We start from the raw sequence: 16,397 nt of genomic DNA, 5'->3' as shown, positions 1-16,397 counted from the left end.
TGAGCTTGCAGAAGGGATTGCCTGATTAGTGTCCTGCCTGCTTCTGACGAGGCTTGGAGCAGAAAGGCACAACAACAGGGCACCATGATTTAATAGCTTCAGCTTTTAAAAAACCCTAAAAAGCAAAAGGAAAACAAAGAGAATAATAAATTCCATGGGACCAGAGGTTAGTCTCATTTATTCACTGAACTGTCCCTAGTGCCTAGAACAGTACCTGGCAAATAGTAGTTTAAATCCTTGTTGAATGAGTTATATCAGCATTTTCTTTCCATGGAGTACCACTGCTAAGTGTCCCCATGTAGATGATGTTATTGGATCTTCACCCCAGTTCTGTATTGCTTGACGTGGAGACAGAGGTACCAGAAAATGACACAGTGAGGACTCAAAAACTGTCCAGGTACCCCACATCCTCTTTCCTGAGCAGAAATGAAGCCAATGTTGTTGAACCACTCAGCCATCTTACTGTGAAACTGTATGGCCTCAGGCATAGCTCTTTGAAGATTTTTTAGATGGAACTTTGGGGTTCCACGGAGAAGGCAATGGCACCCCACTCCAGTACTCTTGCCTGGAAAATCCCATGGATGGAGGAGCCCGGTAGGCTGCAGTCCATGGGGTCGCTAAGAGTCGGACACAACTGAGCAACTTCACTTTCACTTTTTCACTTTCATGCATTGGAGAAGGAAATGGCAACCCACTCCAGTGTTCTTGCCTGGAGAATCCCAGGGGCAGGAGAGCCTGGTGGGTTGACGTCTATGGGGTCACAGAGAGTCGGACACGACTGAAGTGACTTAGCAGCAGCAGTTGGGGTTCCAAATCAAGAAAAGTTACTTTGGTTACCAGTCTCATTATGAATATGCAAACTTGGCCTGATCCTCACACATCCTGAAGCATTTACAGATAAGAAGCAGCTAATTTGAGACTATCTTTCTTATTAATCTTTAATTACTCATTACAGAAGTATCAGAAATTTGCATAATAAGAAGAGCTAACTAATTACATTGTGAATCCTTTATCAGTCAGGATTTATTGTTCTGTTAACAAAACCAATCGATTGAAATAATCTCTGTAAGTTCATTAAGATATACAAACAGTGTCAGCTCAATAATGAAGAGAGGATGATTAAGACAGTTAAAAGTAGACATGCCAGTTATTATAGAACAGTTAAGGAAAAAAATTATTTTTTTTTACCCCAAATTGGTCGCTTATATAAAGAAACCCATTAGAGGGCCCATTAACCCTCACTGTACATCTGTTTATTAGTTTTCAACATAAATGATCAGCTTCAAGACTATTTACATAATTATTTTGACATCTATAAGGATTCTCTGACCTTTTTTATTTGAAGACTCTATAGTAAAATCATGAACTCTGCTCCCTTAATGGATAAGGGGATGGATCAAATATGTTCAAATTAATTTTAAAAGCCTGAGGTCATAAAAAGAACCACTAATTAGTAGTAACTCTTTAACATACTGATTGCTTTTAATGTAGGCAACATATATAAAAATTTTAAACAACTCTGTAATGTTCCCATTCCCTTTCCTTTGGCACATATTCTTTCAAATTTTTCTATCTATATGAACACATATTTTCCCCACAAAAATCGAATCCTTTTTTGCAGAATATTCAGCAACTTGCTTCTATACTCATATTATATCAAGTGTATCTGCAGAACAGAGTCCCATCCTCTATAGTTTGCCTTAATTTTTTAACCAGTCCCCCTTTGTAATCTCTTTTCTACATTAGAGTGCTACAATCCATGGACTCGTGCATATATTTTTGTAAGACTGGCTATGCTTCTGTTGAATAAACTCTAAGTTAAATTGCTGCACTGAAGGACAGTCTGCACAGAATTAGGAATTATCAGAATATCCACTAAGTAGGGTATAATATTTACATACTTAAAAATTGTATTGTCAGCTCCATCTGATATAACTAAATACCAAATATTGAGTGGCTTAAACAACATTAATTTATTTTCTCCTAGTTACAGAGGCTGGAAAGTTTAAAATCAAGGTCTGGCAGGACTTAGTTTCTGATGAAAATTCTCTTCCTTGCTTGCACATAGCCACTTTCTGGTCTGCACATTATGGCCTTTTCTCCCTATGCTTATGCAGAAAGAGAAAGAGGGAAAGCTCTCTCATGTCTTCTGTTATCAGGGCATAGTACCATCACAAGAGTCCTACCTTCCTGACCTCATCTAACTGTAATTATATATTATGTATGGCCATAATAATATCTCCCACCAGTCCCATCTTCAAATACCATCACACTGTGGATTAAGGGCTTCAAAATATGAATTAAGTGGAGGACACAAACATTCAGTCCATAACAACAGTATTTTGAGGGTCCTAATCACTAGATTTGTAATTGGCAAGTCTTCATTTGCATGTCCTTAAATCACCTCTTCCAACCCTAAATGTGTTTCACCAGTTTTACCTTGACAGATTGTGTGGTGGTTTATTCCTCTATCCCCTTTTCCAGTTTTTACAGTGGCAGAATTGCTCTAGGAATATGTGGTATGTTTTTCCTTTGTCTGTCTAAAGTGGTCTTTGGCTGTCTAGAGGAAGACGCATTGCAGGTTCTTATGAGTATAGGGGGCTGTGATATTTGAAAATTCACCAGGATGCCCTGCAAATCTGTTTGACTGCATTGTTCTTGTTGACTGGATTCCATTTACGGGAGGGGACATTATCATTTCACCCTTCATTACACTGTCAGTTTTCTCTTGCTTGCTGGGTAGATGTTTGAGAAGACATTTCAGTGTTTTCAGTTCAGTTCAGTTCAGTTCAATTGATCAGTCATGTCCCACTCTTTGAGACCCCATGGACTGCAGCACACCAGGCCTCCCTGTCTATCGCCAACTCCCGGAGTTTACTCAAACTCATGTTCATTGAGTTGGTGATGCCATCCAACCGTCTCATCCTCTGTCGTGCCCTTCTCCTCCTGCCCTCAATCTTTCCCAACATCAGGGTCTTTTCCAGTAAGTCAGCTCTTTGCATCAAGTGGCCAAAGTATTGAAGTTTCAGCTTCAGCATCAGTCCTTCCAATGAACACCCAGGACTGATGTCCTTTAGGATGGACTGGTTGGATCTCCTTGCAGTCCAAGAGACTCTCAAGAGTCTTCTCCAACACCACAGTTCAAAAGCATCAGTTCTTTGGTGCTCAGCTTTCTTTACAGTCCATCTTTCACATCCATACATGACTATTGGAAAAACCATAGCCTTGACTAGACGGACCTTTGTTCGCAAGGTAATGTCTCTGTTTTTTAATATGCTGTCTAGGTTGGTCATAACTTTTCATCCATGGAGCAAGTGTCTTTTAATTTCATGGCTGCAGTCACCATCTGCAGTGATTTTGGAGCCCAAGAAGATAAAGTCTGTCACTGTTTCCACTATTTCCCCGTCTATTTGCCATGAAGTGATGGGACCAGATGCCATGATCTTTGTTTTCTGAATGTTGAGCTTTAAGCCAACTTTTTCACTCTCCTCTTTCAATTCATCAAGAGGCTTTTTAGTTCCTCTTCAATTTCTGCCATAAGGGTGGTGTCATCTGCATATCTGAGGTTATTGATGTTTCTCCCAGAAATCTTGATTCCAGCTTGTGCTTCTTCCAGTCCAGCGTTTCTCATGATGTACTCTGCATATAAGTTAAATAAACAGGGTGACAATATACAGCCTTGATGTGCTCTTTTCCCTATTTGAAACCAGTCTGTTATTCCATGTCCAGTTCCAACTGTTGCTTCCTGACCTGCATACAGATTTCTCAAGAGGCAGATCAGGTGGTTTGATATTCCCATCTCTTGAAGAATTTTCCACAGTTTGTTGTGATCCACACAGTCAAAGGCTTAGACATAGTCAATAAAGCAGTAGAAGATATTTTTCTGGAACTTTCTTGCTTTTGCAAGGATCCAATGGATGTTGGCAATTTTATCTCTGGTTCCTCTGCCTTTTCTAAATCCAGCTTGAACATCTGGAAGTTCACAGTTCACGTACTGTTGAAGCCTGGCTTGGAGAATTTTGAGCATTACTTTACTAACATGTGAGATGAGGGCAATTGTGCAGTAGTTTGAGCATTCTTTGGCATTGCCTTTCTTTGGGATTGGAATGAAAACTGACCTTTTCCAGTCCTGTGGCCACGGCCAAGTTTTCCAAATTTGCTGGCATATTGACGGCAACACTTTCATGGCATCATGTTTTAGGATTTGAAATAGCTCAACTGGAATTCCATCACCTCCACTAGCTTTGTTCATAGTGATGCTTCCTAAGGCCCACTTGACTTCACATTCCAGGATGTCTGGCTCTAGGTTGGTGATCACACCATCGTGATTATCTGGGTCATGAAGATCTATTTTGTACAGTTCTTCTGTGTATTCTTGCCACCTCTTCTTAATATCTTCTGCTTCTGTTAGGTCCATACCATTTCTGTCCTTTGTCGAGCCCATCTTTGCATGAAATGTTCCTTGGTATCTCTAATTTTCTTGAAGAGATCTCTAGTCTTTCCCATTCTACTGTTTTCCTCTATTTCTTTGCATTGATCACTGAGGAAGGCTTTCTTATCTCTCCTTGGTATTCTTTGGAACTCTGCATTCAAATGGGTATATCTTTGCTTTCTCCTTTGCTTTTCACTTCTCTTCTATTTATAGCTATTTGTAAGGCCTCCCCAGACAGCCGTTTTGCCTTTTTGTATTTCTTTTCCTTAGGGATGGTCTTGATCACTGTCTCCTGTACAGTGTCACTAACCTCTGGGGAGAAAGTAAAAAATACAATCTTAATAATGTTGGAAGCTTTTGTACTTTGTAGGCATTTTGGTTGTACAATTCTAATTCATCCTTGCCATTTGATTTTCAGTGCCATAATGGGGAAGGAAGGAAGGGAATTTAAATAGTGGAAAAGATTTTCCTTGCCCATTCCAGCCATTTTACATATTTGCATGTTTATATTACCTTCATTGCTAGGTGCATCTTATATGTTATACTGAAAATTTCTTTCCAGATCTTTCCAGAGAATAAAAATGAAAAGATAATGCTAAAACTTGTTTTAGTTTTCCTGAGCAGGATATTGCAAAATCTAAGATCAATGAACTAAATGATTAAATTATGAAAAAATTGTTGAAATATGAGAGTGATTTTGTGCAGTTGAAGTTAAAATTTAAGGTCAAACCACTGATGCATGAAGAGAGATGTTTCTGACAAGAGAAAAGCCATATTTTTCTGATTCACTTTGAAGTCTAACTCCAAGCCATGCATTAAATTAACAATATTATCATAAAAATAAGAGTGCTAATTCTGTTCCATGCTGAAATTTGAAAAATGATTTTACAGAAGCCTAAGCCATGCATTAAATGAACACAGTATTAACTGGGCTGATATTGTTAAATCAATTTAAATGCCTCCTGTAGGCTGTGTTTGTGCAGAGTTGAATAGGGAAGAGCGTCATTTGTTAGTTCAACTCAGAACTTTCTGGTGCCCTGGTTTTAATTTGCAGATTTTCTTCAGAGCTGTTTCTCCAGTGCTTTGCCTGCTGTGGATTTGCTTTTTAAAGTAATCGATTCCGTATTAAAAGTATAAGGATGGTATTTTCTTTCGGTGCTCATTTGTTCTGTATTGCTAATTATGTCCAGTTGTGTTTCAAATTACACAAGAAGCTTTTGTAATGCAAAAGATCCCTGGGATGCCTTGTGTTGGTGAAAATATTGTGGGTTCATCTGCTTCATTACATAATCTCTACACATTTTCATTCTAAAGGTTATTTAATCAAAAGTGCATCAATAAAGCCATAAAGTATTTAATAGAGTTCCAGCAGTTCTGCATCACTTTCTTGCATTGTATAATCATACCAGTATTTTAACTCTATCCTTTTTTGGTTTTTGTTTTCTGCCACTTAGGATTCTCTAAAATGTACCGATTTACTTCCTTTGCATTTTATCATCTGTTTTTTGAAGAGGCTAGAGATTCTCATCATATTATTTTATTTATTTTTTTGTCTTTGTGTCAACTTTTTTTCTTCTTTAGGCTTTGTTTCTAATCTTTTCCATCGGGAATCTTTAATTTTGCCTTTCATTTCTTTGTTCTGGTTATTTATTTATTCAGCAAATGCTATTGAGTGCTATGAGTTAAATACTGGGACTGCTTTGGTAGGTAAGGAAGACAGGTTTTCTTCCCACATGAGCTTTAAAGGTTTGGGGTTTGTATGTGTTGGCTATGGACTCAACCAAGAAGAAAGAAGGTGCTCGCAGTCGAGTGTAGACAGAGCAGTCTCAGAAAAGGGCAGGATAGTGTGGAGGCTGAGAGCACACAGAGCTGGGCCATGCAGCCAGCTAGGACTCAGTGGTGGCTTCTTGGAATAAGCGATGATGAAGTGAACACGTAAAGACAGATGGGCATTAACCAGGAGTATGCAGTGAGATAGGGCAGGAAAAATAGCAAACAATTGAGGAGGAAAGTGCTGTTTTGAAATTGTAATAAATCATCTCCCACCCCCAGGAAGTATAGACCTGGCTGGCTTGGCTGCAAGGAGTTCAGTGACTGGATGTAGTGGACTGGGGGTGAATGTGGGAAGCAGAGAGAACTGGTGAGTGGGGGTGATGCGGAAAAGAATGGTACTGGGTTGAGAGGGCCGGTCCAGATCAATCTGTGTGTTCAGCCAGGTAAAGGAACTAGTATATCTGCTGAAGAGAGGAAAAAAGTCTGAGCTGCAGGGTGACGTGTCCACATGTTCCCTAAAGTCTCTCTCTTCTTCATGAGGCCTTTCCTCAGTCTCTTTTATAGGCAGCTGATCATCTTGTTCTGTTAGGCCTGAGAGATGCATTGCTTTCACTGATCATCTCCAGCTTCCAACATTAAGCAGGATTTTGAATCCCCGGTATCATGCAGAGCCCACAGTAACCTGCCCTTTGCTCTCCAGTCTCTGGGCTGAAATTTACACAAGCCAGCATGTGACACGATTCTGCACCAATGCTAAAGCTTCCATGAATCTTAGCTGGTGAACCCAACCCATTTATTCTTTGTTTTTAGATTCTTCTCCCCAGAGTTCTGGCCATTCATTGAATGAAACTTGGCTTTCCACTTTTACATCATCATTAAAATTCCCATTGAGGATTTTGCTGTGTCCTTAAAATGAGAGATTTGGGAGTACTTCCAGAGATTGGTAAAAAGGAAAGAAAAGGCAGATAGTGATGTATACCTTGCTGCCAGAGTATAGAGTTTGGTGGTTGGCCTGAAGAGAAAGTAGTGGGTTGTAGCCTGACATATGAAGAATAACATGGGTTTCTTTTGAGCAACCCTCCCCGCCCCCTGCCTTTTTTTTGAGTGGACCATGGGCACTTTCCTGGTAGCTCAGATGGTAAAGAATCTGCCTGTGGTGCAGGAGATCTGGGTTCTATTCCTGGGTCAGGAAGATCCCCTGGATAAGGGAATGGCAACCCATTCCAGTATTCTTGCCTGGAGAATCCCATGGACAAAGAAGCCTGACAGGTCCATGGGGTCGCAAAGAGTCGGACACGACTGAGCAACTAACACTTACTTAGTTATGACATCACAGATAAGTACCTTTTATGGTGAAAAGGAAAAGTATATATTATTGAGCATGTTCTTTTACTAATAAAAGTAAGAGGAAGTGTTTCCATGATTACCCCACAGTAATGATCATGGGCAAATTTAGCCAGTGTTTGATATCTGTGACACATGGCAAATGCTTATTCAGGAGGGAAACGAATGAAGGATTTCATGGCAGATACCTTCCTACGAGGGGATTTGGCAGTAGGCCCCCAGCACTGTCTTGGCTCCCTGTCTGCCAAAGACCCAGGTTCAGGGAGGGTTCAGAGTTTGGCAAGGAGTGGGGCAGCGTGCAGCTGCACGATGTGGTGGTTTCTGTCTCAAGTGTTTTGAGTCACCTGTGGGTGTGGAGCAGTACTTCTTTCCACCAAATACGGTGTCTGTCCTCTCTGGAGAGGGCAGGGGCATGTGAGCCCTGTTTCCAAGAGTAGGTCATGGTCATTGCCCCACCTCTTTCCTACTTACCACCTCCTATATAGTCTGTCAGTCTTCTATGAAGCACACAGCACAGTCACGTATATATTTTCTGTCTTTCTTCGTCTCATGCACCCACACACTTTCTTTCTCTTTCTTCCATGAGGGTTCTGTGTTGACTCTTCACTGAACCATCTCATTTCATCCTCATAGTAAGTTCATGAGAGAAGTTGGTAACAATCCCCATTCCCCTGATATGAACACTGACTAAAAGAGCAGAGATGCTTTAGTGAAGATCACCTAGCTGGTGTGTGTCTGAGCCTGGATTTGAACCCACCCTGTTTGCCCCAGTTGCTTTAGCTCTACGCTCTACCCTTGTGTCAATCAGAGAAGAGCCAACCCGGCAGGCAAAAGGAAGAAGGAAACTGACAGCGACTGATACCTTGCATCTGTGTGGCAGATTCTAAGCTCTTTAAAGAGTGAACGTTCTTTGTCCATCTTCTCACCATGTGATTAGTGGGCTGGCTGGACCATCTCTGGGCTGCCTTGACTCTATCCTATCCTGCTAAGAGACTCCTTCCATTTTCCAGAAACTTGGAGGAAAGACTAAAAAGTTTGAGGAGAAAGGGAGGTGGCTGAGTGCCTCCCTAGAGTTCACTCCTAGTCATGGGAGGGAGCCAGAGCAAATGGCTGAACATTACTGCATCTGGCTAATGATTATGTGGGCTTATTCAGTGGCTCAGTGGTAAAGGATCTGCCTGCAATGCAGGAGTCGCAGAAAACGCAGGTTCAGTCTCTGGGTGGGAAGATCCTCTGGAGGAGGGCATAGCAACCCACTCCAGTATTCTTACCTGGAAAATCCCATGAGCAGAGGATCCTGGAGGTCTACAGTCCATGGGGTCACATAGAGTCAGGCACAAGCGAAACCACTTAGTATGCATGCAGGCAATGATTATGTGCATTGCATCCTTTTCTATAATACCACTGATATCTAATTGTTTAAGTAGAGATGATGGAGAACTGAAGGAAGCCGTTGTATCTTAGGAGTGGAGGTGACCAGATCTTTATCGTAAATCGACTCGGCCATCTCACATCACTGTTTCACAAAGTAGAAATATAGGGGACATCCATTAAAATGTAGAAATGGAAAGTTTTCCAAATGGAGAGCTGCTGGGAGCCTGGGAGCAGCTCTACACACAGGGTGCTCTTGGTGTCCCCCTCTGGAGGAGTGCTGGGTAGCATGATGATCATGCACAGCCCATGGGCCTCTTTGGCACAGCCGCCTGGTGTGTGCTGTCCCTTCACACGGACAGCTGAGCCCAGCTCCCTTTGGTGATACAGTCCAGATTGCTCAGCATAGTTTTGTCCTGATGCAGTCAAGGGAAATTAGTTAACTGCAAGCTTGGATGATGCCACTAACAAGCTGGCAGGGGTTCAGAAGAGCAGATTCCTCCATTGTGGCCACGACTTGTACAGTGACAGTGAGCATGGTTTTGATTACTGCACATGTTCCTCCTTGATGAGGGCAAGAACTTCTTGGTCTTCTTTACTTGTAAGCCCCCCTGCGGCCCCCCACATATTCAGGCCTTTACATACCAAAGCAATTTCAGGTATTTTGCATTGTTGGATCTTCACAGGGGCCTGTGGAGGGTTAACAGAAGGTGAATTAGCACCTTATACATAAGAATCTGGGATCAGAGATGTTTAGTGACTTCCCCAAGGCCACACAATTAGTGTATGACTGAGTCAGGACTTGGACCCAAGAGTTCTGACTCATGCCTCATCTCACATGCTAGTAAAGTAATGCTCAAAATTCTCCAAGCCAGTCTTCAGCAATATGTGAACCATGAACTTCCAGATGTTCAAGCTGGTTTTAGAAAAGGCAGAGGAACCAGAGATCAAATTGCCAACATCTGCTGGATCATCGAAAAAGCAAGAGAATTCCAGAAAAACATCTATTTCTGCTTTATTGACTATGCCAAATCCTTTGACTATGTGGATCACAATAAACTGTGGAAAATTCTTCAAAAGATGGAAATACCAGACCACCTGACCTGCCTCTGGAGAAACATATATGCAGGTCAGAAAGCAACAGTTAGAACTGGACATGGAACAACAGAATGTTTCCAAATAGGAAAAGTAGTACGTCAAGGCTGTATATTGTCACCCTGCTTATTTAACTTATATGCAGAGTACATCATGAAAAACGCTGGGCTGGAAGAAGCACAAGCTGGAATCAAGATTGCTGGGAGAAATATCAATAACCTCAGAGATGTAGATGACATCACCCTTATGGCAGATAGTGAAGAGGAACTCAAAAGCCTCTTGATGAAAGTGAAAGAGGAGAGGGAAAAAGTTGGCTTAAAGCTCAACATTCAGAAAATGAAGATCATGGCATCTGGTCCCATCACTTCATGGGAAGTAGATGAGGAAACAGTGGAAACAGTGTCAGACTTTATTTTTTTGGGCTCCAAAATCACTGAAGATGGTGATTGCAGCCATGGAATTAAAAGACGCTTATTCCTTGGAAGGAAAGTTATGACCAACCTAGACAGCATATTCAAAAGCAGAGACATTACTTTGCCAACAAAGGTCTGTCTAGCCAAGGCTATGATTTTTCCAGTGGTCATGTATGGATGTGAGAGTTGGACTGTGAAGAAGGCTGAGCGCTGAAGAATTGATGCTTTTGAACTGTGGTGTTGGAGAAGACTCTTGAGAGTCCCTTGGACTGCAAGGAGATTCAACCAGTCCATTCTAAAGGAGATCATCCCTGGGATTTCTTTGGAAGGAATGATGCTAAAGCTGAAACTCCAGCACTTTGGCTACCTCATGCATAGAGTTGACTCATTGGAAAAGACTTTGATGCTGGGAGGGATTGGGGGCAGGAGGAGAAGGGGACGACAGAGGATGAGATGGCTGGATGGCATCACCGACACGATGCACATGAGTTTGAGTGAACTCCGGGAGTTGGTGATAAACAGGGAGGCCTGGCGTGCTGCAGTTCATGGGGTCGCAAAGAGTCGGACACGACTAAGTGACTGAACTGAACTCAAAAATCAATATGTGAATGTGTTTCAGGCAAAATATAAAGTTTTACCTAGAAAAGTTTTACCTGGAAATATAAAGTTTTACCTGGAAAACATAGTTGAAAAGTTTTGGGCTGTAAGTTACAGAACTGAATGAAAGTTGCTTCATTATATAGATATCTCAGAATCTCATGGAGAGGCCTCAAGGAGAGCAACTGCAGTTTGGTACAGTGGTTCAGCAGTGTAACAAGGACCCACACTGGATCTGTCTTCCTGCTCTGTCTTCCTTGGGCCTTGCTGTCCATTTTTAACCTTGTCAACCTTTGCAACCTCATGGTTACAAAATAGCTGCTGCGGCTCCACAGTAGCATCCCAAGAGGGAAAGAAGGCAGTGGATATAGAATTCTGAGTTTTCCTTTAGTGGAAAGAAAAAAAAGTTTATGGAAACTGCCCAGAAAACTTACCTCTTGTGTTTTATTGTCTAGGATTTGATTAATTGATCACTCCCAGTTGCAAGACATGTTATGAAGTTCTGTATCCAACAGAGGGGGACCAAATACCTGTGATTGACTAAGAAAAATTATGCTTCAAAAATAAAAGAAATTAAACTTTAGGAATGGGCATATCATCACCTTAGACCAAATCAGTCAACAGAGGCTACTTCCCAGAGGAAGTAAGAATGAGGTGGCCCAGAGGATGAATAGGCACCATTTGGGAGATGCCAAAGGAGAACTTCAGGCGGGAGGCCCAGTGGTGGAAGGCCTGAAGGTAAAGATGGGTCATCTCAGAGGACAGGAAGGGAATTAGGGCTGACCAGTGCTGAGTTTATGTGGAGAAGGCAATGGCACCCCACTCCGGTACTCTTGCCTGGAAAATCCCATGGACAGAGGAGGCTGGTGGGCTGTAGTCCATGGGGTCACTAAGAGTCAGACACGACTGAGAAACTTCACTTTCACGTACTGGCGAAGGAAATGGCAACCCACTCCAGTGTTCTTGCCTGGAGAATCCCAGGGATGGGGGAGCCTGGTGGGCTGCTGTCTATGGGGTTGCACAGAGTCGGACACGACTGAAGTGACAGCAGTGCTGAGTTTATGGGGAGGGCTAATGGTGAAGACGATAGAAAGGTTAATGGGGCCAAGTGTCCAGGGCCCTGCCGAGCCCTAGGAATGTTCCTCTGCAGAGCCAAGGGGGGCTCTGAATTGCACTGACAAGAGAGGGTATGATTAGATTTGTGTTTTGAAATGTTCTAGTCTAGCTACAGTGCAGAGTACCATGCTTGATGAGAAAAATTAAAATAAGAACACTCAAATAAATGTTTTCTTCCTAGTTTCGAGCTTTGGACAAAAACAAAGCTTTATTATCTGGGTATTCTGGAATCAAAAATGATGCCTGGCATTGGTTCATGTGGACAGTGGTGTCACTACACGTGTATACTGTGCTGACTAATACTGCAAAGCCTCCTGTAGGGGAACATCAAGATCTCTGCTTTCCAACCTTCTGTCGTCACTCATACGTGACCTGCATATGGGTTCCTTGGCTCCATGAAACCAAAGGCAGGAGCTAGTCATATCCACCCAAGTCTGGAACACTATTTAGATCTCAGCTGGACCACGTGCTGTCAGCCATACCCCGGGAACCCCTGTGTTTGGAGTCACCCCTGAAGGATTATCAGTTAACTGTGTACACTCTGGTCACTGTCACCCACCAACATGTGCTCTACAAGTTCCCCACTCAAACAAGAAATGAATAAAGTCGGTCTTTGCACTTAAACACAATTTTTTACATAGGACCACCAACTGATAAAGTCACCTTACAGAAAGGAATTCAGCCTGTGATCATGCTGCTTTTTTGTTTGTATGTGTTATCTTTAAATTATTGAGTACCCTTCGTATGCTTAATTGTTTACTTTTGACTGTTTCTTCCCTTTGCAGTATAATGAGGAGCTTCACTACGTGGAACCTTGCCTGAATGGGACATTGGTGCAAGCTGACAGGACAAACAAAGAGGTAAGGCCTGCTGCTTGGCAGGTGCCTGGCACACCCACCTCCCTCACAGTGATCACTTGCAATAGTTCTGTCCTAGATTTTAGAAACTCATCAAATGTACTGCCCTTTCACTGAGGGCCTTGGAACCCAAGTGTGTAGAACATTTATGAAGAGACCTAAGTAAAATCATAGCAGTGAAATATATTGAGTTATGCTCACTGGTTATGAAGCATTCACATTGATTTTCTCTTTCTTTTGCTCTAAGCACAACCTGTGCTGTGATTTTCACCCATATTGACACCAATGAAAGCATACAGCTCTTGATGAGATTTCAAAGAAAATTGAACCCACTTGCTACATCTCTTCTTGCACTTAGTAAAAGTGATTAAGTAACTGTTGGGAAATATTGGGGTAACTTCCTGGATTAGAAGGTAAGCTTTACAAGGATAGGGACTATGTTACTCTTGATTGTATCTTTAATGCTCTGAGAATTGCCTGCTCCATAAATATATTGTCTGAAACAAAATAAAGGTATGTTAATTGAATAAAAGTTTCCTTTACAATTGGAGCATTCTTGGAAAATTTCCAAGATACATTTCTCTGAAAATCTGTTTTCCTTTGGCCACCTTTAAATATGTCAGTGCCACCATCACAGCCATCTCCAGTTACCTCCACAGGGCCAGGTGACAATTTAGGTTGAAAGTGTAGCTGTGGCTGCAAAAATATCATACCTCCTGGGACTCAACACTGCCATCACTCACTTTATTTGGTTGTACATGCTATGTGGGTACAATAAAATAATGCTCCTCCCCTAGAGAGTAAGTATGGCTTAGGCAGTGGGCAAGGTAGCACTCTGTGACGTTCTATGCGTGTGCTAGGAAGAACCACTGGCCCAGATGGGGAGGGAGTGCCATTGGTACTATGCTAGATGCAGGGAGTAGAAGTGTGGGCATCGCTGAGGGAGTGAGCCTAGAGGATTGGGAGAAATTCAGTACAACTGAAGCACAGAGTGAGAGGAGAAGTTATACCAGAGTTAATATACAACCTTCAGTCTGAGGGAGAAGCACACTATAATAAGCTTTGCTTTTAGGAAAGAGAAGGAAGTACCTTGTAGTTCAAAGAACAAGTGTATCCAGGGACTGTTTGTTTATGGTAATTTTTTAGGGTAAGGTAGGAAAAAAATAAACTTACAGCCAAATTTCTCTAGGGACTTTCTCTTTTGTTGGCCATTACCTGGGTCTAGAGTTCACCCGCTTACCAATTTTGTAGCATTGGAATTTCTTCCAGAGTCTTAAGAAGGTGTCCAGTGATGGTGCTTGCAACAATAAATAGAAAAGATGCTTAAAATGCTTCCTTCAGGTGGATTCCTAGATGTACACAGGCAGTGTGATGTTTGGAGATATGAAGTCTTATGAATGAAAAAATTATTAGAGAATGTGAGAAAAGAACTTCACTTAAAATTGCCTTTAAACTTTTGAATGTTGACATTTGAAGTAGTTTTTATTAAAATTAACCCAGACTTTTGATTCTGCCGGTATAGAGTAGCCATATTTTAATCAGATCCCTCCCCTTGCAACTGAAAAACCATGGCAATAACACCACCAATGCATATAGGAAGACATGCAAGGTAGAAAAAAGGTGAACTCCCAGTCTTAAAGACATGAAGACAAGTTCCCTGGGTTTCTTATTGATTCCCATGTACCCCAAATAGAGAACTGCAGGAGTTTCCTGCCTGTGCCCAAAACAGGTACTGACAAAAATCACACAAACAGAAGCCAGTATTAATAAGAATCAGATGTTGAAATTTAAATTTAAAAAATAATGCTTTAAAGCAGTTAGGAATTCTCTTGAAATAAATGTAAACAATATAAAGTCTCAAAAAGAAATATAAATTATAAAAAAGAGCCAAATGGAAATTATAGAACTGAAAAATACAGTCACCAAAATAAAAAGCTCACTGGATCAGCTCAATTGGAGATGACAGAAGATAGAATCAGTAAACTTCAGGATAGATCAATAGAAATTATCCAGCCTGTGCAACAGAGAGAAAATAGATTGGAATGAAATGACAAGAGTCTAAGGGACACATGAGACAGCAGAGGGCTAGCATTCATGTCATAAACATCTCAGGAGATGAGAGAGTGAGACTGGATAGATATTTAAAAATATATCGGCTGAAAACTTCCCCAAATTAGTGCATGTTCAAGAGGCTGAGCAAATTACAAATTGGATGAATCCAACTAAATGCATGGGAAGACAGTATAATTAAATATAATCGTGTGTGTGTGTGTGTGTGTGTGAAGTCACCTCAGTTCAGTGCAGTTTGGTCGCTCAGTCTTGTCTGACTCTTTGCGACCCCATGGACTGCAGCACACCAGACCTCCCTGTCCATCACCAACTCCTGGGGCTTATTCAAACTCATGTCCATCGCATCAGTGATGCCATCCAACCATCTCCTTCTCCTCCCACCTTCAATCTTTTCCAGCATCAGGATCTTTTCCAATGAGTCAGTTCTTCACATCAGATGGCCAAAGTATTGGAGTTTCAGCTTCAGCAGCAGTCCTTCCAATGAATATTCAGGACTGATTTCCATGTATTTAATTAATTGTTAATTAAAGTATATCAAACATATAGTTAAGATCCATTCCTTCACAAGAGTTATTTACATTTTGATAAGTAGCTCTTCAAGCTAAAGAGATTCATGACACTTGGAAATGATTATGTAACAGTATAAACTTCACAGACGGGTATTGGGAGAAAATAAGGAGATAGATCTACTAACTCAATTGTTGCCATTTTGCCTGCTACCTACTTACAATACCAGTTCTTCGCATCAAGTGGCCAAAGTATTGGAGTTTCAGCTTCAGCATCAGTCCTTCCAATGAATATTCAGAACTGATTTCCTTTAGGTTGAACTGGTTGGATATCCTTGCAGTCCAAGCGACTCTCAAGAGTCTTCGCCAACACCACAGTTCAAAAGCATCAATTCTTTGGTGCTCAGCTTTCTTTATGGTCCAGCTCTCACATCCATACATGACTACTGGAAAAACCATAGCTTTGACTAGATAGACTTCTTTTGGCAAAGTAATGTCTCTGTTTTTTAATAAGCTGTCTAGGTTGGTCATAACTTTACTTCCAAGGAGCAAGTGTCTTTTAATTTCATGGCTGCAGTCACCATCTGCAGTGATTTTGGAGCCCAAGAAAATAAAGTCTGTCACTGTTTCTACTGTTTCCCCATCTATTTGCCATGAAATGATGAGACCAGATGCCATGATCTTAAGCTTTAAGCCAACTTTTTACTCTCCTCTTTCACTTTCATCAAGAGGCTGTTTAAATCTTCTTCGCTTTCTGCCATAAGGGTGGTGTCATCTACATCTCTGAGGTTATTGATATTTCTCCTGGAAATCTTGATTCCAG

General features: G+C 41.5%; 1 protein-coding gene across 6 annotated transcripts in view; it reads left to right on the top strand.

Annotated features, from left to right (window-relative positions):
- Nucleotides 1-16,397, top strand: part of CACNA2D3 (calcium voltage-gated channel auxiliary subunit alpha2delta 3) — a 900,680-nt gene that overhangs the window by 461,746 nt on the left and 422,537 nt on the right. For all 6 annotated transcript variants that reach the window (XR_015151529.1, XR_015151528.1, XM_086367461.1 and 3 more), the window contains exon 9: nucleotides 12,927-13,001. Coding sequence is in view for 4 of the 6 variants with exons in the window: in XM_086367461.1 (XP_086223587.1) it covers nucleotides 12,927-13,001 (75 nt within the window). In the remaining 2 variants the exon portion in view is untranslated. The remainder of the gene's footprint in view (nucleotides 1-12,926; nucleotides 13,002-16,397) is intronic.

Source organism: Bos grunniens, chromosome 22 (assembly GCF_055505025.1).
Source record: "Bos grunniens cultivar Pamir isolate PY7600 chromosome 22, Bosgru_T2T1.0, whole genome shotgun sequence".
Lineage (NCBI taxonomy): Eukaryota > Metazoa > Chordata > Mammalia > Artiodactyla > Bovidae > Bos > Bos grunniens.
This window is presented reverse-complemented; position numbering and strand designations above follow the sequence as displayed.